The sequence below is a fragment of the Telmatherina bonti genome (genome assembly GCF_933228915.1).
Source record: "Telmatherina bonti genome assembly, chromosome: 13".
In the NCBI taxonomy this organism is placed as follows: Eukaryota; Metazoa; Chordata; class Actinopteri; order Atheriniformes; family Telmatherinidae; genus Telmatherina; species Telmatherina bonti.
In genome coordinates this window covers 39,717,433-39,744,805 of record NC_136611.1, presented here as the reverse complement: position 1 = coordinate 39,744,805, position 27,373 = coordinate 39,717,433, and the positions used below count along the sequence as shown (strand labels likewise).

The following is a 27,373-nucleotide window of genomic DNA, read 5'->3' as shown; positions in this document are numbered from 1 at the left end:
GGATCAGCTTCTCCTAATCTTGACAACATGTTACAAAATTAATCTCATAATCTGAGATCTGAAGTCGGTTACCATGGCTACAGGACAGATGTTTGGTTGTAAGTTACCATGGCTACAGGACAGATGTTTGGTTGTAAGTTACCATGGCTACAGGGCAGATGTTTGGTTGTAAGTTACCATGGCTACAGGGCAGATGTTTGGTTGTAAGTTACCATGGCTACAGGGCAGATGTTTGGTTGTAAGTTACCATGGCTACAGGGCAGATGTTTGGTTGTAAGTTACCATGGCTACAGGGCAGATGTTTGGTTGTAAGTTACCATGGCTACAGGGCAGATGTTTGGTTGTAAGTTACCATGGCTACAGGGCAGATGTTTGGTTGTAAGTTACCATGGCTACAGGGCAGATGTTTGGTTGTAAGTTACCATGGCTACAGGGCAGATGTTTGGTTGTAAGTTACCATGGCTACAGGGCAGATGTTTGGTTGTAAGTTACCATGGCTACAGGACAGATGTTTGGTTGTAAGTTACCATGGCTACAGGACAGATGTTTGGTTGTAAGTTAACAGGAAGAAACAAGCAGAAATGGGACATGAGAGAGTCATATCTAAAGGTCAGAGGTCACAACTGATTCGTTCTTCATTTTAATGAGCAGAAGACAGAAGGTCTGGTTTCCAGTCCTGGTTCTGGTGGGTCCTCCTGCTGATCTGGGTCTTCTGGCACCGTATTGAAACCCTGCTGTCACATGTCTGGGTGTGAAACTGGACTGGTTTTAATACAGACAGGCAGACCAGTGCAGTGGGGCAACTGGTAAAGGCCAAACATTTTTCATGGCAGGACTTTGAACCAGTAATTCCTGCTTTTATAACAACACGGCTCGATTACTGAAACTCTCTTTACTTTGGCATCACTCGAACATGTTTGTCCCGTCTTCAGCTGCTGAAGGATGGTGGTCCTGCCTGGTGGTCCTGCCTGGTGGTCCTGTCTGGTGGTCCTGCCTAATGGTCCTGCCTAATGGTCCTGTCTGGTGGTCCTGCCTAATGGTCCTGCCTAATGGTCCTGTCTGGTGGTCCTTCCTAATGGTCCTGTCTGGTGGTCCTGCCTAATGGTCCTGTCTGGTGGTCCTGTCTGGTGTCCTTCCTAATGGTCCTGTCTGGTGGTCCTGTCTGGTGGTCCTGCCTAATGGTCCTGTCTGGTGGTCCTGCCTAATGGTCCTGTCTGGTGGTCCTGTCTGGTGGTCCTGCCTAATGGTCCTGTCTGGTGGTCCTGCCTGGTGGTCCTGCCTAATGGTCCTGTCTGGTGGTCCTGCCTAATGGTCCTGTCTGGTGGTCCTGCCTGGTGGTCCTGCCTAATGGTCCTGTCTGGTGGTCCTGTCTGGTGGTCCTGCCTAATGGTCCTGTCTGGTGGTCCTGTCTGGTGGTCCTGTCTGGTGGTCCTGCCTAATGGTCCTGCCTAATGGTCCTGTCTGGTGGTCCTGCCTAATGGTCCTGTCTGGTGGTCCTGCCTAATGGTCCTGCCTAATGGTCCTGTCTGGTGGTCCTGCCTAATGGTCCTGCCTAATGGTCCTGTCTGGTGGTCCTTCCTAATGGTCCTGTCTGGTGGTCCTGCCTAATGGTCCTGTCTGGTGGTCCTTCCTAATGGTCCTGTCTGGTGGTCCTGCCTAATGGTCCTGTCTGGTGGTCCTGCCTGGTGGTCCTGCCTAATGGTCCTGTCTGGTGGTCCTGCCTAATGGTCCTGTCTGGTGGTCCTGCCTGGTGGTCCTGCCTAATGGTCCTGTCTGGTGGTCCTTCCTAATGGTCCTGTCTGGTGGTCCTGCCTAATGGTCCTGTCTGGTGGTCCTGCCTGGTGGTCCTGGCTGGTGGTCCTGCCTGGTGGTCCTGTCTGGTGGTCCTGCCTAATGGTCCTGTCTGGTGGTCCTGCCTGGTGGTCCTGCCTAATGGACCTGTCTGGTGGTCCTGCCTAATGGTCCTGTCTGGTGGTCCTGCCTGGTGGTCCTGTCTGGTGGTCCTGCCTGGTGGTCCTGTCTGGTGGTCCTGCCTAATGGTCCTGTCTGGTGGTCCTGCCTGGTGGTCCTGCCTAATGGTCCTGTCTGGTGGTCCTGTCTGGTGGTCCTTCCTAATGGTCCTGTCTGGTGGTCCTGCCTGGTGGTCCTGTCTGGTGGTCCTGCCTAATGGTCCTGTCTGGTGGTCCTGCCTGGTGGTCCTGCCTAATGGTCCTGTCTGGTGGTCCTGTCTGGTGGTCCTTCCTAATGGTCCTGTCTGGTGGTCCTGTCTGGTGGTCCTGTCTGGTGGTCCTGCCTAATGGTCCTGCCTAATGGTCCTGTCTGGTGGTCCTGCCTAATGGTCCTGCCTGGTGGTCCTGCCTAATGGTCCTGTCTGGTGGTCCTGCCTAATGGTCCTGTCTGGTGGTCCTGCCTGGTGGTCCTGCCTAATGGTCCTGTCTGGTGGTCCTTCCTAATGGTCCTGTCTGGTGGTCCTGCCTAATGGTCCTGTCTGGTGGTCCTTCCTAATGGTCCTGTCTGGTGGTCCTTCCTAATGGTCCTGTCTGGTGGTCCTGCCTGGTGGTCCTGCCTAATGGTCCTGTCTGGTGGTCCTTCCTAATGGTCCTGTCTGGTGGTCCTGCCTAATGGTCCTGTCTGGTGGTCCTGCCTGGTGGTCCTGGCTGGTGGTCCTGCCTGGTGGTCCTGTCTGGTGGTCCTGCCTAATGGTCCTGTCTGGTGGTCCTGCCTGGTGGTCCTGCCTAATGGACCTGTCTGGTGGTCCTGCCTAATGGTCCTGTCTGGTGGTCCTGCCTGGTGGTCCTGTCTGGTGGTCCTGTCTGGTGGTCCTGCCTGGTGGTCCTGTCTGGTGGTCCTGCCTAATGGTCCTGTCTGGTGGTCCTGCCTGGTGGTCCTGCCTAATGGTCCTGTCTGGTGGTCCTGTCTGGTGGTCCTTCCTAATGGTCCTGTCTGGTGGTCCTGCCTGGTGGTCCTGTCTGGTGGTCCTGCCTAATGGTCCTGTCTGGTGGTCCTGCCTGGTGGTCCTGCCTAATGGTCCTGTCTGGTGGTCCTGTCTGGTGGTCCTGCCTAATGGTCCTGTCTGGTGGTCCTGCCTGGTGGTCCTGCCTAATGGTCCTGTCTGGTGGTCCTGCCTGGTGGTCCTGTCTGGTGGTCCTGCCTAATGGTCCTGTCTGGTGGTCCTGCCTGGTGGTCCTGTCTGGTGGTCCTGCCTAACGGTCCTGCCTGGTGGTCCTGCCTAATGGTCCTGTCTGGTGGTCCTGCCTGGTGGTCCTGCCTAATGGTCCTGTCTGGTGGTCCTGCCTAATGGTCCTGCCTGGTGGTTCTGCCTGGTGGTCCTGCCTGGTGGTCCTGCCTAATGGTCCTGCCTGGTGGTTCTGCCTGGTGGTCCTGCCTGGTGGTCCTGCCTAATGGTCCTGTCTGGTGGTTCTGCCTGGTGGTCCTGTCTGGTGGTCCTGCCTAATGGTCCTGTGTGGTGGTCCTGTCTGGTGGTTCTGCCTGGTGGTCCTGTCTGGTGGTCCTGCCTAATGGTCCTGTGTGGTGGTCCTGCCTGGTGGTCCTGCCTAATGGTCCTGTCTGGTGGTCCCTTTCTGGTGGTCCTGTCTGGTGGTTCTGATCTCTGGAGTTAAAAGCCGACATAAAAGATGAGTTTTTAAAAGAGACTTAAAACCACTTGGAGTCTGAGCTGACCTCACAGAAAGAGGGAAGCCATTCCAGAGTTCGGGGCTGAGGCTTTGTCTCCATGAGTCTACAGTTGAGTCCTCGGGACCACTCGAAGCTTCTGGTCTTCAGATTTCAGAGCTCTAACAGGATGGTGACATTGCAGAATCTCAGGAAGGTACGAAGGTGCTAGACCATTTAAACATTAAAATCATTTCTATACGAGACGGGCAGCCAGTGAAGAGAAGGCAGTGCAGGGGTAACGTCCTCTCACCACCTTTTCCCTGTTAACAGGGATGTAGACCAGCTGAGTTGTGGACCGACAGATTTCTGGACCAGCTGAGTTCTGGACCAGCTGAGTTGTGGACCGACAGAGTTCTGGACCAGCAGAGTTCTGGACCAGCTGAGTTGTGGACCGACAGAGTTCTGGACCAGCAGAGTTCTGGACCAGCTGAGATCTGGACCAGCTGAGTTCTGGACCAGCTGAATTGTGGACCAGCTGAGATCTGGACCAGCTGAGTTCTGGACCAGCTGAGATCTGGACCAGCTGAGTTGTGGACCAGCTGAGATCTGGACCAGCTGAGATCTGGACCAGCTGAGATCTGGACCAGCTGAGATCTGGACCAGCTGAGTTGTGGACCAGCTGAGATCTGGACCAGCTGAGATCTGGACCAGCTGAGTTGTGGACCAGCTGAGATCTGGACCAGCTGAGTTGTGGACCAGCTGAGATCTGGACCAGCTGAGTTGTGGACCAGCTGAGATCTGGACCAGCTGAGTTGTGGACCAGCTGAGATCTGGAACAGCTGAGATCTGGACCAGCTGAGATCTGGACCAGCTGAGTTGTGGACCAGCTGAGATCTGGACTAGCTGAGATCTGGACCAGCTGAGTTGTGGACCAGCTGAGATCTGGACCAGCTGAGATCTGGACCAGCTGAGATCTGGACCAGCTGAGTTGTGGACCAGCTGAGATCTGGACCAGCTGAGATCTGGACCAGCTGAGTTGTGGACCAGCTGAGATCTGGACCAGCTGAGATCTGGACCAGCTGAGATCTGGACCAGCTGAGTTGTGGACCAGCTGAGATCTGGACCAGCTGAGATCTGGACCAGCTGAGTTGTGGACCAGCTGAGATCTGGACCAGCTGAGATCTGGACCAGCTGAGTTGTGGACCAGCTGAGATCTGGACCAGCTGAGATCTGGACCAGCTGAGATCTGGACCAGCTGAGTTGTGGACCAGCTGAGATCTGGACCAGCTGAGTTGTGGACCAGCTGAGATCTGGAACAGCTGAGATCTGGACCAGCTGAGATCTGGACCAGCTGAGTTGTGGACCAGCTGAGATCTGGACCAGCTGAGATCTGGACCAGCTGAGATCTGGACCAGCTGAGTTGTGGACCAGCTGAGATCTGGACCAGCTGAGATCTGGACCAGCTGAGTTGTGGACCAGCTGAGATCTGGACCAGCTGAGATCTGGACCAGCTGAGATCTGGACCAGCTGAGTTGTGGACCAGCTGAGATCTGGACCAGCTGAGATCTGGACCAGCTGAGATCTGGACCAGCTGAGTTGTGGACCAGCTGAGATCTGGACCAGCTGAGTTGTGGACCAGCTGAGATCTGGACCAGCTGAGTTGTGGACCAGCTGAGATCTGGACCAGCTGAGATCTGGACCAGCTGAGATCTGGACCAGCTGAGTTGTGGACCAGCTGAGATCTGGACCAGCTGAGTTGTGGACCAGCTGAGATCTGGACCAGCTGAGTTGTGGACCAGCTGAGTTCTGGACCAGCTGAGATCTGGACCAGCTGAGATCTGGACCAGCTGAGTTCCGGACCAGCTGAGTTCCGGACCAGCTGTAGGAGGAGAGACTGGTTAGTCCCATTATGAAGAGAGTTGTGGTGGTTCAGTCTAGAGAAGATGAATGAACCTTTCCAGGACGGCAGGAAGAAGATGAGGCCTCAGATGATAGAAACTAGACCTGCCTGGCAGAGATGAAGTCAAAGATTGACCAGTTTATTAAAAATCTTGGGTTAAAGAGTTCAGAGATCCGACAGCACTGCTGCATCCTGTCACCAGGTCAGTTTATGCAGAGGAAGTTTAGTTCCATCAATTTGACATTCTATTTCATTTAAACACCTCTGCAAACTTTCTACACCACGGGCTCCAACGGACTTTAAGGGAAAATAAATCTGAATGTCGTCAGCGTAACAATGAAATGACACATTGTATTTTTTTTTATAAATGGACCCCAGAGAAAGTCAATATAATGAAAGCAGGATGGGACTGAGGACGGAGCCTTGAGGTACTCCATATCTAGCTCTGTCTGTCAATAACCCGTGGTGTTAAAACTTGGTTAGAGGAGGTCTATATGCACATGTGACACTGAGCGGGTTGCCATCTCTTTTCCTTCTTATTTGCCGAGGGAATTTCTGTGTCTCGGATTGTTGTATGTATACACCCCAAAGCAAATGTACAAAAAGCAGAGGATATCATCCATAAAGTGACTCAAAGGCTCCACTCACTTTCTACTGATGAGAGACTTTAATAACTGCAAGCTAAAAACTTCTTTCATTTGTATCAGGATGTAACCTGCGCTACCAGGAAAAAGAAGATCCTGGACAGAGGCCTACAAAGCCTCTCCTAGACCCCTCTTGGGTTCTCTGACCACAGAACCGCCCTTCTCTCCCCTGTGTAAAAGCCGGTACTGAAGAGGGGGAAAGTTTAAAGGCTAGGATGCAGAGAGTATTTCCATGTTACTGGAATACATGGAATGTACAGACTTTGAACTGCTTTCCTCAGGAACAGGCTGAACAACTCATTTGTTCCTCATGCCATGACATTTTTAAAAACCTCAGATAATTTTATTCCTTTCATGCTTTTTCATTGTAAACTATTTCTTGTAGTGTTTTTGTCCTCTTTTATTTTATTAGATCAATAATTTGAAGATTTTTTTTTCTTACAAAAAATGGTTTTGAAATTGTTTAAATTACGGTTGTTGTGAGGGACTGGATTTTATTGTGGGATGTTTTGAGGGACCTGTCTGTCAATGTTATTGTTGTTATTCACCTTAATGTGGTTTTTGAAATTGAGGTCTGAGGCCATGTCTACACCCAGATTTCACGCTTGGTTGATGGGTTTTGTTTAGGTCAGAGTCCATTGCTACACTAACATTTCTGGCTTGGTTGCTGGTTTTTAAGTCCGAGTCCATTGCTACACCCAGATATCTGGCTCAGTTGCTGGTTATTAGGTCCATGTCTATTACTACACCCAGACTTCTGGGTTTGTTTCTGGTTTTTAGGTCTTTGTCCAATGCTACATCCAGATGGCTAGCTTGTTTGCTAGATTTATTTTTTTGTCGATTGCCACACCCTAATTTCTGGCTTGGTTGCTGCTCATTAGGTCCATGTCTATTACTGCACCCAGATTTCTGGCTTGATTGCTGGTTTTTAGGTCTTTATCTATTGCTACACCCAGATTCCTGGCCCGGTTGATGATTTTTAGGTCCATGTCCATTACTACACCCAGATTCCTGGCCCGGTTGCTGGTATTTAGGTCTAGGTCCATGTCCATCACCAAACCCAGTTTCTGGCCTGGTTGCCTGTTATAAGGTCCATGTCTAATACTACACCTGGATTGCTGGCTTGATAACTGGTTTTTAGGTCTTTGTCCAATGCTACACCCAGATTTCTGGCCCGGTTGCTGGCTTTTAGGTCCATGTCCATCACCACACCCAGTCTCTGGCCCGGTTGATGTTTTTTAGGTCTTCATCTATTGCTACAACCAGATTTCTGACTTGTTTGCAGGTTTTTAGGTCTTTATTGCTACACCCAGATTTCTGACTTGGTTGCTGGTTTTTAGGTCCATGTCTATTACTAGATCTGGATTTCTGGCTTGGTTGCTGGTTTTTAGGTCCATGTCTATTACTAGATCTGGATTTCTGGCTTGGTTGCTGGTTTTAGGTCTTTATCCATCGATAAACTCTGATTTTTGGCTTTGTTACTGTTCTTTAGGTCTTTGTCCAATACTACACTGAGATTTCTGGCTCGGATTCTGGTTTTAGGTCCTTGTGTCTCACTAAACCCAGTTTCTGGCCTGGTTGCTGCTTATTAGGTCTATGTCTATTTATATGACCAGATTTCTCACTTGGTTGCTGGTTTTTAGGTGTTTGTCAATTGCAACACCCTGATTACTAGCTTGGTGACTGGTTTTTATGTCCGAGTCCTGTGCTACACTCAGATTTCTGGCCTGGTTGCTGGTTTCTAGGTCTTTGTCTATTGCCATAGCCAGTTTTCTGGCTTGGTTTCTGGTTTTTAGGTCCATATCCCTTAGTACACTTAGAACAGAATAGAATAGAACCAGGCCAATTTCTGGCCTGGTTCTATTCTATTCTATTCTATTTTATTCTATTCTAGTCATTTAGCAGACGCTTTTATCCAAAGCGACTTACATATGAGTGAGAACAACACAAGCACAAAATCAAACAGTAGAGGACATCGTAGGAATATACTGGTGGACTGTCCAGTTAGATGCAGGTCCTTGCATGAAGTGCTACAGGCTTTTTTGTTGTTGTTGTTTCTTGTTTACTCCCTTCCCACCACAAAATATAACCTATGTTACAATACAAAGAATTAATATCATAAAGTTTGTTGCAAAGAACTGGGCTAAGTTCTCCAACTTTTCAACAAATACAGCTAAACTAAGTGTTGAAGTTCTCCTTGAAGAGCTGAGTCTTCAGCTGGGTCTTAAAAGTAGACAGGGACTCTGCAGAGCGGACAGAGTTTGGGAGATCATTCCACCATCGTGGAACAACAGAGGAAAAGAGTCTGGCTGGTGATTTAGTCCCACGTTGTGGTGGTAAAACGAGGCGTCTTTCACTGGTGGAACGTAGCTGTGGAGAGGGAGTGGAGGTCTGGATTAGGGCGTGAAGGTAGACGGGAGCCGTTTGAGTTATTGTTTTGTAAGCCAGAAGCAAAGCTTTGAATTTGATCTGTGCTGCGACTGGAAGCCAGTGAAGAGCGATTAGCAGCGAAGTGACATGAGCTCGTTTGGGTTGGTTGAAAACCAGACGTGCTGCGGCGTTCTGGATCATGAGAGGTTTAACAGAGCATACAGGCAGACCTGCCAGTAGGGAACTGCAGTAATCGATGTGTGAGATGACCAGAGCCTGAACCAACTGTTAGGTTGACGTCAAGTGCGGGGGATTCATATGCGGACTCTGCTTGGAGTTTCAAACAATGCTTTATTTGCTTCCTTCTGATTTCGGTTTCTTTCCCAGGTGGATGCGGAAGATAGGTTAGTCGGCAGGCAGACAAGCGGGGAGGTAAACCTGGCGGACAGAGAGGCGGGCAGGCAGGCGGGCAGGCAAGCAGGCAGGCAAGCAGGCAGGCAAGCGGTAGGGCAGCAATCGGGCATGCAGGCAGGATCTCTGACGGGAAAAAACACACGGGTTAACGATCAGAAAATCACACTGGGAAGAATCCTTCAGGCCGAGAGTTGTACCAAAGGCATTCAACTATCTGGCGATGAACAGCAGGCTGGGCAGATCTTAAATAGTGCTGCTGCTGATTGCCAAGATGCCGATCAGGTGCTGATCCAGGTGCCAGGATACCAGACACGCCCACCAGGGAACAGGATCACAACACCAACAGCTGATTTGTGTGTTCTGTCAGGTACGTCTGATTCTCTTGATGTTGTGGAGAGCATATCGGCAGGTACGGGCAACCAAGGCAACATGGACCTTAAAGGTCAACTGGTCATCCACCATGACTCCCAGATTGTAGGAACAAGTGTGATAGAGTGGAGCTTCACACTTAATTGCGGATGTGAGGAAGGATCGGCTGGACAGACAATGAGCTCTGTCATGGACAGATTGAGCTGAAGGTGGCGATCCTTCATTCATGCAGAGATATCAGCAAGGCAAGCTGATATTCTCATTGAGACGGTTGTGTCATCCGGAGGAAAGGAGAGGAAAAGCTGAGTGTCATCAGCATAACAGTGACAGGAGAAGCCGTGAGAACTTATGACTGCACCAAGTGAGGAGGTGTATAGTGAGAAGAGAAGAGGGCCGAGCATCGACCCTTGAGGCACCCCTGTTTTCAACTCATGGGATCTGGACACTTCTCCTCACCAGGATACTCTGAAGGATCTGAGAGGTAGGACATGAACCAGGAGAGGACAGATCCAGAGATGCCGAGCTCAGAGTGTGTGGAGAGGAGAATCTGATGGTTCACTGTGTCAAAAGCAGCAGACAGGTCCAGCAGGACCAGGACTGAGGACTGACCGGTGGATCAGGACCAGGACTAAGGATTGACCAGTGGATCTGGTCCGGCAGGACCAGAACCAGGATTGACCAGTGGATCTGGTCCAGCAGGACCAGGACCAGGATTGACCAGTGGATCTGGTCCAGCAGGCCCAGGACTGAGGACTGACCGGTGGATCAGGCCCAGGACTGAGGATTGACCAGTGGATCTGGTCCAGCAGGACCAGGACTGAGGACTGACCGGTGGATCAGGACCAGGACTAAGGATTGACCAGTGGATCTGGTCCAGCAGGCCCAGGACTGAGGATTGACCAGTGGATCTGATCCAGCAGGACCAGGACTGAGGACTGACCAGTGGATCTGGTCCAGCAGGCCCAGGACTGAGGATTGACCAGTGGATCTGGTCCAGCAGGACCAGGACTGAGGATTGACCAGTGGATCTGGTCCAGCAGGACCAGGACCAGGATTGACCAGTGGATCTGGTCCAGCAGGCCCAGGACTGAGGACTGACCAGTGGATCTGGTCCAGCAGGCCCAGGACTGAGGACTGACCAGTGGATCTGGTCCAGCAGGACCAGGACCAGGACTGACCAGTGGATCTGGTCCAGCAGGACCAGGACTGAGGACTGACCAGTGGATCTGGTCCAGCAGGCCCAGGACTGAGGACTGACCAGTGGATCTGGTCCAGCAGGACCAGGACCAGGACTGACCAGTGGATCTGGTCCAGCAGGCCCAGGACTGAGGACTGACCAGTGGATCTGGTCCAGCAGGACCAGGACTGAGGACTGACCAGTGGATCTGGTCCAGCAGGACCAGGACTGAGGACTGACCAGTGGATCTGGTCCAGCAGGACCAGGACCAGGATTGACCAGTGGATCTGGTCCAGCAGGACCAGGACCAGGACTGACCAGTGGATCTGGTCCAGCAGGACCAGGACTGAGGATTGACCAGTGGATCTGGTCCAGCAGGACCAGGACTGAGGACTGACTAGTGGATCTGGTCCAGCCGGAGGGAATCGGTAACAGACAGGAGAGCAGTTCCAGTGGAATGGTTTTGCCTAAAGCCAGACTGATGTGGATCTAACAGGTTTTCATCATGGAGGAACTGTGAGACTTGGCTGAAGACTGAACGCTCCAGTAGTTTAGATAAGAACGGCACCAGTGGGACCAGCCGGTAGTTTCCAACCTGGACTGGGTTGAGTGTGGGTTTCATCAGCAGCGGGGTGACCCGAGCTTGCTGGAAGACAGAGGGAAAGACCCCAGATTCAAGAGAGGAGTTGATAATATGAGTTACTGCAGTTTTGATCGTAGGAGAAATGCTCTGCAGGATGTCGGTAGGGACCGGATCAAGTGCACAGGTAGTTGGTTTAGAGTTCTGTAGAAGCTTTAGGACTTCATTCTCATTCAGAGTGCGGAAGGAGCAAAGTGAAGCACCACTAGCTGGATGTGGTGGACTGAGCTGGTCAGGCTCAGAGAAGTGATTCCTGATGGTAGCAACCTTTCCGGTTAAAAAGGATACAAACATTTCTGCGGTCAGCATGGCGGGAGGCTGAGCAGCTGCTGGAGAGAGAAGAGAGTTGAATGCTGAATGAATGACTAGCTGTCGAGTGTTAGGAGCATTGTGGATCTGGTTCTGATAGAAGTCTATCTTGGCAGCCTTTAGGCTGGATGTGAAGAGTGAGAGCTGAAGTCGGTACTCTGACAAGTCAGTGAGTTTATTGGATTTGCTCCACTTTCTTCCTGCTGCCCTGAGACCTGCTCTGTGACGTCTTAGGACCTCAGTGAGCCATGGACTGGGTGGGTTCTGTCTGGCTGGTTTAGACAGCAGAGGACAGAGTTTGTCCAGAGAGGAGGCCAGAGAGGAGCAGAGTGTTTCTGGAGCCTCATTAGTAGACAGTGAGGAGAAGTCTGAATCAGAGGGGAGGGTAGAGTTAACCTCATCAGACAGCTGTGCGGGACTTAGAGATGTCAGGTTTCTGCGGTAGGAAACCGTCCTCGGAGCCTCATGAGCGCCATGAGAGAGAAGGGCTGAGAATGTGACCAGGAGGTGGTCTGAGAGGTGCAGCGGAGTGACAGACAGATCAACTGAGGAGCAGTTTCTGGTCAGAACCAAGTCAAGAGGATTGCCAGCTTTGTGTGTTGGAGGAGTCTGGACCAGCCTGAGATTGAAGGAGTTGATGAGGTTCATTGAAGGAGCCATCACCCGGAAATGGCACTTTTCCAAGTTAAAACGTGCGTATTAGTGTTGGGTGGAAGTGGAAACATCCCCGGAAGCCTTTCTGTTGAAGACGGACGGGTTTATACGTCTGGACGCTTTGTTTGCAGCAAAACTTTCCACAAGGCTGAACTCTCGCAAACGCGTTTTTTTTATTTTCTCCCTGGGATGTCGACATCCCGGGGACCTATTTGCATTAACCAGCTCCTTTTCCAGAATAAATACAGCTGCTGGACCTGCCTCAGTTGCTATTAGCAACAAGCTGTGTGAAGATGTGCGAGCAGCCATCATGTCCACTGCTCGGTTGTCTGTTAGCAAAACCAACATCGGAAGGTTTTTTTTTTTTCTCTCCCTTCATCAGCGGACCAAACTACCAGGGACAGATGGATTACATTATTTTTTGCTGATAATGCACCTGCATCTCTGCCGGCTGCGGCCTGTTTGGGCCAAACATTTTGCTAACATTTGGGAAAATACCAGGTGAAGATGGCATCAAGCCGGTTGGTAAGAGGGGGAATTGCAACTTTTAAGAGGCTCAGCATCAATGCAGTCGGTAAGTGTCGCTACTGCTATAAAGTTCTGCTTTGTCGTGACTGAGACGTGACTTGAGCTGCCGATAATGCTAATGAGACGAGCCTGAAGGTCTAACGTCCCCAGGTTTTATTTTCATATATCTATCCTATGCTCTGCCACGTAAATGTTTGTAAATGACTTCTCTATTTATTATTTTTCACGCCTGCTACCACACAGTAAGTACTCATGATGGATGTAGCTTGCTCTCCATGACATGGTAGCTGTAATAATCATAATGATAATTTAACCATCACGTAGTCAGATATTGGCACCAATTGGATATTGGTATGGAGATTACTTATTTCTTTTTTTGATGTGATGTTCTACTGCCTTTTCATTTCCATCATCGGATTTATTCACCGAACCAGAATGTATACTTTTTTAATTCTGACATCTTCAGTCATGTTTGTAAAACGGGAGCTGTGCAGGATTAATATCTGCAGCTGCAGCCTCTGTGGATGTGGAGGTCTGACTCCTGGTATGATGGATATAAAAGATATGTTTTATTTTATCTACATGCAGTGAAGACACAGAGGTTAGGGAAAACTGTGTCTGTGTGTAACTGTGTGAAATAAAATAAGTGTGTTTTTAATATTCTATGTTAATATTTCAGTGTGTGAAAACCTGTTTTATTTAATCAGCTTTTTAAATATAAAAATATGCAAAGCACTTTGTGTTGCCTTTGGCATGAAAGGGCTTTATAAAGTTTTATTTGATCTATTTCTATTACAATATTTGATTACTCTTAAACTGCAGCTATTTACACCTACAATCCATTTATGTGATGATCTGATATTTTTCAAACTTGTATTTGCAGATTTTAGTCCAGCACATCTCACGCCATGCGCAGCACCAGCGGTCTACTGATGTCTAAAAGTTGATGTTGGAGCAGACTGACCCTACAATGCAGGCAACAACTGGAACACAGCTTCATCAAGGACTTTTTACACACAGAAAATGATAATAAATCAAACACATATACATTCTTAATGGAAGCTAAGAGGCACTTTTATTGCTTGTTCTGATGTCAGTATCTGGTTCTGTGCAGAAAAGGAACCCAGACGACAGCAGTGAAGGTAACATCTCTGCTCAGTCTGGAGGAAGATGATGATGATGATGATGAAGAGTGTTGTGGAGGCTTGCTGATCCGGCTCCAGAACCACAAGAGTCTACATAAAACCCAGAAAACTCAGCTACTATGTTAACAGAATCAATAACTAAGAGTGAAAATTATCATTTTTATTTTATTACATTGAAAATGAGCATTGGTTTTATTTCTGTACACTAATAAAGATATTGTGTTTTAAAGAGCTGTATTTTTTTGTTTTACTTCAGCTTTACATTTTACATTCAGAAGTCAGATGCATAAATGTGTATATGGTAAAGTTCTGTATTTACTTTATTTCAATTGCTTTTGTCCTAAGTGACTGCAGCAAAGTTACTATTTGTTATATGTAATATGAAATGGCAAGAACATATATAATCACCTTCATTCATTCATTCATTTTCCGAACCGCTTAATCCAATTCAGGGTTGCGGGGAAGCTGGAGCCTATCCCAGCCGGCTTTGGGCGACAGGCAGGGTACACCCTGGACAGCTCACCAGTCCATCGCAGGGCCACACAGAGAGACGAACAACCACTCATGCTCACACTCACTCCTAGGGGCAATTTAGAGTGACCAATTAACCTATCATGCATGTCTTTGGACGGTGGGAGGAAGCCAGAGTACCCGGAGAGAACCCACGCATACACGGGGAAGAACATGCAAACTCCACACAGAAAGGTCACTGACCAAACCAGCCAAGGATTGAACCAGTGACCTTCTTGCTGTGAGGCCACAGTGCTAACCACTGCGCCACCGTGCAGCCTATATAATCACCTTTTACAGTTATTTGACATTTGATTAGCTTTATTTCTGAATCTGGGCATTGAAGAGAAACTTGCCTCTCATTCCCTCCGACAGGTAAATGTACATAATCCTGCTCATAAATGTTTCCTGCATTTTGTAATGAAAAAGCATTGAAGCAGACTGGTTCCACGCCAGGATGTTGGGTCAGACACAGAGGAGTTTGGACCTGCTTTATCCTTCTGAGGACCGAAGGAAATGAAAAGAAAAAATGTTATTTTCTAAGCACAGTAATAATATCTTGCTGTCTATTTCTGTTGGCATGTGCAGCTTAACAAACAATTAGACCAACATAATAGATGGTAAGTGATGCTGGAATATATAAAACACGAGATATTAGCAGGAAGCCTGATCAATGATACAAGATATCTGACTTCATGTTATTTATCTGTACAGTAACACAGCAGCCCACATCAGTGGCTGCATCAACCAGAGATCTGTCATGTTGACATAACGACATTTTTCACATTCCTGACTAAAACGGGAAATATAAATAAGCTAATTAATTTAGAAAAACACTTGACGGTAAATAAAACCTCAATAAAAGCGCTGCTTCGTGAAACTCCGTGTGGTTAAAATGTGTGTGTGTGCTTATCTGGGTGCAGACCGGCTGTAATACCGGCAGCTGAACATTGACCGTACCGACCGGTTCAGTCAACACCCGTTTCATTTTTTACATCTGTAACTTTGGATTGTGTTAAAAAGTACATTTATTGTTTAAAAAAACGGTCCAACACGGAATAAAACTGAGACGTATTAACATGAACGACATGCGTCATTTTCAACATGCTATCTGAACAGGCAAGGCAAGCAGACATTAAAAGTGAGGACTTTACCATTCAGAGACAGTTTGTTGTAAACGTGCTCCTTCCACCATCTCGGTATCTTCTCTCTCAGGCTCAGAGTCCGGTTCAGACATAAATGCTGAATTCAGAAAGCTACTGCTGTCAGGTTAGCTGCTATCACTAGCCGCTAATGTTTTTAGCATGGAGACTACTGGCCTCGCCCCCCTTCCGACTCCGGACTTCCAGCGACCAATCAGCGAGCACCTCATTAACATAATTTTAATCGATGTCGAGGTTGGTGAAAATCTCGCGTGAATTGTCGTGAGAAAATGTTTATTATGAATAAAGTGTCAGATAAAGCACTTTTATCTGCTTTTTTTGTTTAATAGGTTTTTAAACAGTTATTTAAAAACCATTAGAGGACAGTGGGCACACGAAAAGACCAGGTTATGACACCTTTAAGTCATTGGAGTTTTGCCAGTGTAAATATTTAAGTCTCCATGACAACCAGCGGTGTGCCATCGTCAGGTATGTCAGAGAGTAACATGTCCATCTCAGAGATAAAGTGGTTCATATTGCCTCCTGGAGGGCGATATATGACCAGAATGTATGTATTGGTAGGTGCAGAAACCTGTATTACATGATATTCGAGTGATGAGTAGGAAGCCAAAGGACAGAGAGAGGTAAAGCTCCATGTTTTAGGAAGCAGGACGCCTGTTCCACCTCCTCGCCCAGCAGAGCGAGGTGTCTGGGTGAAATCTGCGTTAAGGGAGAGGGCAGCTGTAGTCGCTGTGTTTTCTGCACGGATCCAGGTCTCAGTCAGGACCAGGACCTGAACGTCTGAGACTGACATCAGCGAACTGATGAATTCTGTTTTGTTAACTGCGGACTGACAGTTCCAAAGACCGAAGGTGACAGAGCATGTGGATAGTGTGGGAGACATTGGACGAGAGCGGTTTAGAAGGTTGCGTTGTCTGTGGGACACATGCCTCGGTCTGTCCCCATGTCGGACCGGGATGGGTTGGAGACACGTGGTGATGTGAGCTTAGCTGCTCGTGTCTTTGCTCGGTGGACTCGCAGGTCTTTACCCTTTAGGGGTCTGAACCCGACGTGGGCTGGCACAGTGGCTGATGTGACAGCGCACCCGGGCTGCTTAAGTACCTGAGACTGACACAGCTGAGTCCACTCAGCTTGATTTAACAGCCGGCTGAAACCGCCTCTTTCTGCTCGCCCCCAGCAGTGAACAGGGAGTGTGACCCGCATCACGGACTCAGCTGTTGTTGAGCTCAGAGAAAACGTGGTAACGACAGAACGCGGCACCAAACAAAGACCCGAAACCAAGACAGATGCTGGTTGCTGGTTTTTAGTTCTACGTCCATCACCACACCCAGTTTCTGGCCTGGTTGCTGGATTTTAGGTCTTTGTCTATTGCTAAACCCAGATTTCTGTCTTGTTAGTTTCTAGGTCTTAGTCAATCGCAACACCCATATTTCTGGCTTGGTTGCTGGTTTTTAGGTATTTGACACATGCCGCTCTGGCCTCAGTGTCATTGTATAAGCACATTCAGGACACCTCTGGAGGTCTCTTAAACATCTGGAGAATAGGAGTGTTTAGAGGACGTGAGAACTTTGATAAATAGAGTAAGTGGGATTGTTTCTCACATAGATTACTGTATTACATGTTGGTCACAAGGAAGTGAGACAACTATAAAATCATTCAAATCGCTGCATAATCAAGCTGTAAAAGTGTTGGATAAAAAACCACTGCGATACCATTATTGTTATATTCTGGGAAAATATCAAATGTTAAACTGTGATAATCTAATTGCTTATTCTAATGTAAGGTCAGTCTTTAAAATCTTGAATAATTTAGCACCTCCGCCCCTAAAACCTTTAGTCCAACTCTGCTCTGAATGGACAAGCAGGACCACCTGGTCCATAAGCCATAATGACTGCAGACTGCCTAGATGTAGCTCAACATTCACGCAGACAGCCTTCTCATTGAAGGCCATCAAAGAATGGAACAAACTCCCAGAGAATCTGAAACTCTGCACAGATCTGAAGGACTTCTCTCTTAAATACTTAAATGGCACCTTGTTTGCCTGAAGTGGAGAAATAAGCAGAAGCTGTAAGTTTGACAGCTGGTCTTCTCATGTAATTGCTTAGATTTTCAGTTGTTTTGTTTGGATTTTCATGCTTGGTCGGGCTTTTTAGTCTGGTTTTTCTCCATGACTTCGGAATGCCACATGTGTAAATATAATCTATGACTTTTGTCAAGAAAAAGCGAAATAAGGATTTTCTATTCTAAATATTAGTTTTTTCGTTGTTTTTGTAACTATATCCTGCCTTTGTAGTTTGGGTTTGACGAGTTGTCCCAGATTCATGCCGTTCACCTGATGTGTTTGTCATAAATTAAACTAATAAGATAAAATAAATTCAATAAAAAATGATAAATTGTATCAAACAGAAACAAAAATTTCCGCAGGTTTAATTTGTTGTCATGTCACATAGCCTATAACACATCTGGTTGCCATAGTGGAGCCTGACACCAACAGTTACCATGGCAACAGCTGGGTGCAGAAAGGAGACTTCGTTCTCATGAAAACTACAATTATTTCCATGATGCACTCTGTCTGTTGCAGATGCTGCAGAGAGGGGGACACGCAGACAGAGCATGCCCAGTGGCTCCGTCATGGACACACCCACCACCAGAATGGCAGTGAGCACGCGTACACACACACACACACACACACACACACACACACACACACCTCCCTTGTGCAGATCAGCCTGCTGTTTCCATGGAAACAGGAACTAAGCTGCTACCAGCTGCTAATCTGCAGAGCTGCTCCACCTACAGGTGAGACATGACATCACAGCTGACTTCTGATGGTTCTGGTCATGATTGGTTTTATTGTGCGATCAATAATAATGACCAGTTACTGCTGTGCATGATCAATAGTAGTAAAACTGTTCATCCGATATGTTTTAGCTGAGCTTCAGCAACAAATCTGTCATTTCAAAGCTGTTTCTGTGGTTACATACCGAACATTTGGAAACCTTCTTCTTCATAAAAGATGTTTATTAATGGTGACTTGAGTCATTATGACACATAAACATAGAGAATCAATAAAAAGAGCTAACTATAAATGTGATCAATTCACCAAAATGTCGCCTGCTAATAACTTCCTCCTCTTCCTCAGGGCTACCTGTCCCGCAGGTTGAAGCAGTCCCTTCGCCGGACTCGATCGCAGCCCAAACTGTCCCGTCACAGCAGTGTGAAGACAGACATCGTGAGAATCGCTGACACCAGGTAACAAGCTGATCAATAACTGATCAGTCGCTCACAGCTCAGCAGCTTTTTACTGATGGTAGGAAAAGCTTGTCTGCCAGCAGGAGTTGGGACTGATCAAACAGAAGTTGTCTGTTCCACATGCTTTGTACATTTCAAAACAAACGGCGGTAAATCCAACCAGTCTGGACTGCTGAGCTGCAGGTCACTTCTTTGCCCTGACAAAAACCTGACTTCCTGCTCTGTACACTCTCAGAGGACTAGAATCAGACCGATCCCTGCTGAGTGACCGGACATCAGTGGAAACAAAGTCTGTGGTTCTGTTGGCTCGACTTTAAAAAGCCTAAACGACAGAAGACAACTGTGAATGGACCTAAGTCCATCTAAATCAGTGTTCAAAGTTGGTCCGGGAGGGCCGCAGCCCGGCAGGCTTGCTCCAAAACATCTGGTTTACATTTCATGGATCCAAAGAAATTCTGCTGGTCCAGTTTCTGAATGGCCCCACTTTTACTTGTGAAATTGATTTTTACCCAAGAAAACACTCCTGTTTGTCTCTCCGTCTCCAAAATGGCCATCCAAATGAAAGTCACTATTCGGTTGAGCCCTTCTCAACTTAATGCCACAAATTCCTTTTCTCTCCAACCGGATGAATTAAAAGTTTAACCTGTAAGACTGGGTCAGCAGGTCTGTCCACAACAACAGCAAATAACATCCCAGAAGAAGAATAAAACAGGAAGAGGAGAGGGCAGAGATGAAGAAGAAGGGGATGAAAAGCCGAGGGAGAAGATGAAGAGAGGAAGGAGGAGATGAGGAGAGGAAGTAGGCCAGCTTCTCTATAGGGAGGGGCAAGTGGTGACAGAGCAGAGGGCGAGTCACATAGAGACAGACAGAGAGAGCGAGCAGCAGCTTTGTATTGAGGCTGCAGACAGACTGAAGCATCAGCTGCTAACGCACACACACACACACACACACACACAAGCAACGCTCGACAGCATCAGGATCAGTAGCTCCTCCATCTTCCTCCTGTTTGCTGCTGAAGGAGGACATGGCTACATAACTCCTCTCCTGTCCTCCTCCTCCTCCTCCTCCTCCTCCTCCTCCCGGGATGCTTGGTGAGTCTCATTCACCATCTTTGTCCTCTGAACAGACAAATTTGCTGCAGTCTGTGTGTGTGTATGTGTGTGTGTGTGTGTGTGTGTGGAGGGATGTATTCACTGTGACAACTGCGATCTAATTCGCATGTCCATAGTTGTGTGTGTGTTAGCTTGTCTGCAGTCTGTTCCTTGAATGTTAGCCTCTCTGTTAGCATGTGGCTAACAGATGCTGTTAGTTAGCATGTTTAGCTAAACAATAATGAGCAACACACACACACACACACACACGTACACACTCTAGCAGCCTTAGCAGTAGCAGCGGCTTGTTGAGATGATGAGGAGAAGAACTAACGGGACGGGAGCACCTCCTCCGGAGTGTGTGTATGTTCTGCAGGTTCTGTAGGAGTGTGATCCTGAGTAGCTGCTTCTTCTTCTATGGTGCAGGAACAGACCTAAGCTGGACTTGCTTCTTGTTCCAGGAAACAGCTTCAGGTTCTCTCAGATTGTCCTGAAATTTCTACATATCACTCATCTGGTTCGGTTCTTCATCACTTCTGTGAAAACAAAATGATGACATCATCATCCGTATTCATCTCAGGTTCTGGTTCTGTGTCCTCCTCTTTATGTCAACCCAATAAGGTTTGGACAGCAGCGTTCTTCTCTGTACTGGCCGATCACGGTCGAAGTGGAACTTCAGGAATCTGGGTGTAGCGATGGACTTGGGCCTAAAAACCACCAACCAGGCCAGGAATCTGGGTGTAGCGATGGACTTGGGCCTAAAAACCACCAACCAGGCCAGGAATCTGGGTGTAGCGATGGACTTGGGCCTAAAAACCACCAACCAGGCCAGGAATCTGGGTGTAGCGATGGACTTGGGCCTAAAAACCACCAACCAGGCCAGGAATCTGGGTGTAGCGATGGACTTGGGCCTGAAAACCACCAACCAGGCCAGGAATCTGGGTGTAGCGATGGACTTGGGCCTAAAAACCACCAACCAGGCCAGGAATCTGGGTGTAGCGATGGACTTGGGCCTAAAAACCACCAACCAGGCCAGGAATCTGGGTGTAGCGATGGACTTGGGCCTAAAAACCACCAACCAGGCCAGGAATCTGGGTGTAGCGATGGACTTGGGCCTAAAAACCACCAACCAGGCCAGGAATCTGGGTGTAGCGATGGACTTGGGCCTAAAAACCACCAACCAGGCCAGGAATCTGGGTGTAGCGATGGACTTGGGCCTAAAAACCACCAACCAGGCCAGGAATCTGGGTGTAGCGATGGACTTGGACCTGAAAACCACCAACCAGGCCAGGAATCTGGGTGTAGCGATGGACTTGGGCCTGAAAACCACCAACCAGGCCAGGAATCTGGGTGTAGCGATGGACTTGGGCCTAAAAACCACCAACCAGGCCAGGAATCTGGGTGTAGCGATGGACTTGGGCCTAAAAACCACCAACCAGGCCAGGAATCTGGGTGTAGTAATGGACGGACTTAAAATTTGAAAACCACGTTGAGGTGAATAACAAAGCCAGCTTACTATCACCTTAAGTATATATGAAGCTAAAAGATCTGATATAAAGCAGGACCTAGAAAAGCCAGTTCAGGCTTTCATCTTTAGTTGACCTGTTTACTGAAACAGTGTCTTTACAGGGACTTCCTAAGAAATCTACTAGACACCTGCAGCCTATTCAGTAATGTGCTGCTTGAGTCATAACTAAAACCAAGAAAGTGGACTCAATCGGTCCACTGATGAGGTCTGAGTTCTGTTTGACCCATCAGGCCATCTGGATCAGGTATTTTATCAGCTCTCAGAGTCAGAAGGAGACATAGAGAATCTGCATTCAGCTTCTATGCTCTACATGTCTGGAAGAAACTCCCAGAAAGCCTCAGATTAGCTGGAACGTCTGTCTGCCTGTCTGTCCGTCCATCCAATTTTGAAATACCTGGAGCTGTGAGGCTCCTGGAAGAGTGAAAATAGTCTCAAAACCTCCTGATGTGTTTGGGTCACAGTTGTTGGTAGAGACTTTGGGGGCTGCAATCCTATGACTGTGTGCTGCAACACAGCTGACTCAAATTAATGGGTAATTAGGAGTTTTGTACGGAGTTTGATGTCAAGGAGGACCCCCCCTGTACTGGGGAGCAACAGTCCTAAGATGTAGCACACTAAAGTAATGTGGAGAAACTCTGGAAAAAGACTCCACCAACCACTGCTACCCAAAAGAAACACAATTCAAATCCCAAGCAATTACATGGGAATGTGACAAAACCATAAAACAGTCCATGTCCTTTTTAGAGCTTGTGCTCATCGAGCCTTTCAGTGAAATGTCCTGTAACGACAGCTAATTTAGTATCTATATTTATCCTGTCTCTGTCAGAGACCTCTCTGCCAGTAAAAGTCTGTCAGGTATTGACTTGTCTTATCTCTTCCTCTGTTGCTCTCTTTCTTTTCCTCTCTTCTTCCAATAATATTCTCTTAATTTTTATGGTTAAATCAGCCTTTTCTATATGTTCCAAATGGCCAACATGTTGATATCCAATTTTGAGCATTGTGATATGGTGCCATACAGCAAAATGCTGCTGCAAAGCATCCCAAAAGCAAAAGTTGTGAAATGTGGTTTACCAGCTTTGGGATGCTGCTGGACAAAACCCCCTACAGGTTCTTTTAGAATCTGAGTGAAACATTTGGTAAAAAATGTAAAACACATGTCTTTCAAATGTCCAGGAAGTCATGACTTGTTCCTACCAAATTGCAGTTTCAAACAAAATGAATTCAGTTTTACCTCCGTATGTCACACCATCCTGTTTTAACCAATATGATTGGCTGTGCTTTTTCATGTCTTCTTAGACATTTGGTTGTCCAATCTAAAACCTGGCATGACGGTAGCCTGAGATCTCTGATGTACACAGTGAAAATCCCTCTCAATATTGCTGAGGCTGTTACAATATGAATGCTCAGACTAACTAAAGGCCACGTTCAGACTGCAAGCTACAAGTTCATCTTCCAGAGGCAGTTGGATGTACACAGGTATGAGGACATGATGCACAGCTCTGCAAAAGTCACAGACTACATCCGACAATGTCAATGAGGTTAGCCGAGGTGCAGTAACCAGCCCCTGTTGCTAGCCCTATCCTGCTCACTTTCTCAGGATGATGGGTCTCCTGAAGACGTGGGGCACCTGGAAAGTCTTGAGGCGATGTGCTGACAGATGTGTGAAAGGTATTTCTTTATATTCCAAGGTTTTAGAAGAACTCCAGCTTTGTGAAACCCCTGGCATCCCGATCCCACCAGTCCTGGCTCCGACACTGCATCCAGACACTTCTTTGTACCGATGATGCAGCAGTTGCTCCGAGTAGGGATGTCATAACAAAGTTACATGTTTTCTCCTTCCACCTTTCGACCGAAACCCACTCACAAATTGGTTGACTGCCGCCACACACATGACCATGGCGTTTCCCTCTGTGTTTGTTTCCGTAAACACTGTTGTGTGTGTGACGTCTTCAATGTTTCACTAAACATGTGGGTTACATGAGCTTTTCACACCGCAGCCCACAAACAGGTCACATTAAAATATAGAATAAACATCTAAGTGAAAACATCAGATCTGACCAGAAAATTGGACCTGAGCATTAAGATGTAATGTGAACGTAGCCTAAAATGGAATAAATTAATTAGAAGCAGACCCTCAAGCTAAGGTGTCACCTCTGACCACGCCTCTCCACTCACCTCAGCATCTTCTTCTCACACTGAGCTTTGAGTCTGTCTCCTGACAACGTAACACACTGCTAAGGAAACAAGAGTTTTGCTTAGTGAGTATTATCACTATAGTTATCAATCACTAGCAAATGATCATTTCTTTGTGACTTAAACTGTTATACCGATCCACTCTAAATGAACTCCTAATGTGTTCCTTTCTTTTCTTTGCTCCTGAAGTTCTGACTGAACCACTCTCTGGCTCTAGCTAGTTGTAGCTCTTTAAAAAAACAAAAACAAAAAACCAGCAGAATGTTCAACAATGAAGCAGCGTGCCCCATCTTGCTACCTGAAAAGTGTTAGCACAGTGACTGTCACCCTGTTCCATGTATTTATTGAAGTTTGCCTTTCAGGAGGCAGCATTTAGGGCAGAGAGGGTTTAAATGAATCACTATAATCTTATTCACCATGATTTTCAGCTTGTTGTTGTTTGCATTCAGCTGAGAGTTTTTCATCCACCACGTCTGTGGTTGATGCCGAGCTGAGGAGGTTCAGGTGAGAGTGATGGAAGAAACTCTGAAGGAAATGATCTGGATTGCCAGAAAGACAATAACATTTGTCTACATTTCACCAACATTGTCCCTGAGAATAAACTGTGAAACACGATCAAATGAGTTCCAGTTGTTGTAATCAGAGTCCTGCAGATGTTCAAGTTTTATTTTTATTGATATTTAGATTTTTATTTGTTTCAGTATCCAATTAATGAAGCATAACGGTACATCAAACATTAGAAATAAAAGAGAAGGTCAGACATGCAGATAGATCATTAAAAGTGCAGGTTGGCTAAAGAAGAATAAGCTACAAAAAGTGATAAAAAAAAAAAAAAAGTTCTGACATGTACAAGCTATGTTAACAACAAAAAAACAAGGACGAAATTAGAAAAGAAGTCTGGCAACAACATCATCCAGATATAGTCTCATAGTTGTGGAAATTACAAAAAACCAAAGCAGAGGCAATTTCTCGCGTCAAAACACAACCGTGTGTCATATATTGAGTGCAACCCATAGAGTAAAACAAAAGGGAAAACCCTGCTTTTAAAGATACAGTGTATCAAACAGGGAGACACTGCACTCCTGATCACCAAGCAAAACAAACCTTTTATAACATGGAACGGTATCAGCAACATAAGGCAAATTGGTGAATTACATGCTAAAAGTTCACAATACGATGACAACAGGGATAAATGTTCCGTTGCCTGGAAGTGGTTCACCGGGGCCACCCTCTAGAGCCAGGCCTGCTGGTTGGGCATGAGGACAAGTGTCATGTGTCTGGACCTTTGCCTGAAAGGGTTACATGGGCCCCACCTCCCGTGGGCTCACCATCTGCGGGAGGAGCCGTAGGGGTCGGGTGCAACTGGGCGGCAGCAAGGGGCGGGGACCCTGGCGGTCCGATCCCCGGCTGCAGAAGCTGGCTCTAGGGACGTGGAACGTCACCTCTCTGGTGGGGAAGGAGCCTGAGCTTGTGCGCGAGGTTGAGCGGTTCCGACTAGATATAGTTGGACTCACCTCGACGCATGGCTTGGGCTCTGGAACCAGTACCCTCGAGAGGGGCTGGACCTTCTTCCACTCTGGAGTTGCTCATGGTGAGAGGCGCCGAGCAGGTGTGGGCATTCTCATCAGCCCCCAGCTTGGTGCCTGCACGTTGGGGTTTACCCCGGTGGATGAAAGGGTAGTTTCCCTCCGCCTCCGGGTGGGGGGACGGGTCCTGACTGTTGTCTGTGCTTATGCACCGAACAGCAGTTCAGAGTACCCACCCTTTCTGGAGTCCTTGGAGGGAGTGCTGGAGGGTGCTCCTTCTGGGGACTCCATTGTTCTGCTGGGGGACTTCAATGCTCACGTGGGCAATGACAGTGAGACCTGGAGGGGAGTGATTGGGAGGCATGGTCCCCCCCCTCTGAACCCAAATGGTGTTTTGTTATTGGACTTCTGATCTCGTCATGGATTGTCCATAACGAACACCATGTTCCAGCATAAGAGTGTCCATATGTACACCTGGCATCAGGATTCCCTGGGCCGCAGTTCCTTCACCCGAGTGTGCCTTGGACACTCGGGTGAAGAGGGGGGCGGAGCTTCAACTGATCACCACCTGGTGGTGAGTTGGCTCAGATGGTGGGGGAGGAAGCCGGTCAGAGCTGGCAGGCCCAAACGTGTTGTGAGGGTCTGCTGGGAACGTCTGGCTGAGTCCCCCGTCAGAGCGAGCTTCAACTCCCACCTTCAGCAGAGCTTCAACCATGTCCCGAGTGAGGCGGGGGACATTGAGTCTGAATGGGCTGTGTTCCGTGCCTCTATTGCTGAGGCGGCCAGCCGGAGCTGTGGCTGTAAGGTCGTTGGTGGCCCCACCTCCCGTGGGAGCTGATATTTACAGAGTATAGAGCAGGTGAAATGCACTAAATACAGGCTACCATCCACAAAAAGACACTTTTTCAACATAATGCAGGAAACAAATACCAACGTGACTTACAGTCAACCAAAACGGGTAAACATAGTGACAGAACTGATAACAGAGACAGAACACTCCCTGCCTGATATCAGAAGGATGTCATAATAGCTAAATCTTGCCCATAGTTCAAAAGGATATGACGATTTCTTCAGGTGTGGTCCTTCGATACCAGGACAACTTTGCTGATAGGTCTCATGTACAGTCTCTTTTCACCATTGTGGATACTTTTGGCTTCAATTTTCCTAACATTCCCATCTTGACTGGGAAAGGTCTTTGTGACCAACCCAAGAGGCCAATGATTTCTCTTCTCCTCCCCATTTCTGAGCAACACAACATCTCCAACCTGGAGATTGGGTTTTGGCACCCTTCACTTGGGGCACACCTGCAGTCCACTTAGGTATTCTCTCCTCCATCACCCCCAGAAGTGCTGCACTGGTCTCCATTGTGCTCTGAAAAGGTCATGGTTGCTGAACTGACCTGGAGCAGCTGGGGGAATCCCACCTTTTGAGTAAGCAGCATGGCAGGAGTGAGAATCTCGACTGTTGTGAGTGGTCTTGCGTTGACGTGAAATGAACCTGCACATCTTTGCTGTGCAGTGAGTGACCTCTGCTGCTCAGCTGGAGGAAGTAGTTTCTACCTATTCTGAAAGTTCACTTATATGTTATATAAATATTGGGATCGGAGGAAAAGATATTTCAGTATTGATTTGCACATCACTACTAATTAATCTTTTCAGTTAACTACCGAGATAAAAGCTTAGATTGGGCTAAGGAGAAATGCAATTTGACTTACACTGGTTTTGGCTTCCAGGGCTAGACTCAAAACATCTGGGGCTCAAGTCCCGGAAAAAACGGCTGGCAACGCAATTAAATTTGTGCCTGTATTGTTCTTACTCTCATATGTAAGTCGCTTTGGAAAAAAGCATCTGCTAAATGACTGTAGAAATAGAATAGAATAGAATAGAATAGAATGTATGACATTAAACCTCAGCATCCCGGACTTGGTCGGTGACACAGTGACATCTCGTCGATTGGGGGCGTGTAAGGGGAAAATGGCAGAAGTTCTGTAGTGTGTCTTTAATAGAACACACAGTTGGAATTAAAGCTCTGATGACGTGGCAGTGATGTTAATCTGCAAACTCCTGCAGCAGCTGCACTGATTTTTAGCTCGTCTGGAACTCCACTGGAATGTCACTGGTCACCTGTTGTCAGCTCCACCCCTTATATGACCTGCACATATGCTGAAACACCTGGTTGAATCTGTGTTTGGGTTAGTTAGAACAGATCATTGTTTAGACAAGAGCATTAGTAGAAAACAGCCTTCTGTTTGTGAGCTGCTGGAGTTTTTAATGACTTTCCTGCTGCTTTCATATGCTTGACCAAATGTTGATAAGTAGTAATATGACTGTACATGGGCAAATTAA

At 47.5% G+C, this 27,373-nt stretch overlaps 1 protein-coding gene across 1 annotated transcript in view; it reads left to right on the top strand.

Annotated features, from left to right (window-relative positions):
* Positions 1-18,033: 18,033 nt before the first annotated feature.
* The window catches only part of LOC306764063 (disabled homolog 2-interacting protein-like), a gene marked incomplete at its 3' end in the record, with an annotated part of 40,273 nt that continues 30,933 nt past the window's right edge, over positions 18,034-27,373 (top strand). Inside the window, exons 1-2 of the mRNA XM_079251085.1 lie at positions 18,034-18,096; positions 18,581-18,690. Of these exons, the coding sequence (XP_079107211.1) occupies positions 18,052-18,096; positions 18,581-18,690 (155 nt within the window). The 5' untranslated portion in view covers positions 18,034-18,051. The remainder of the gene's footprint in view (positions 18,097-18,580; positions 18,691-27,373) is intronic.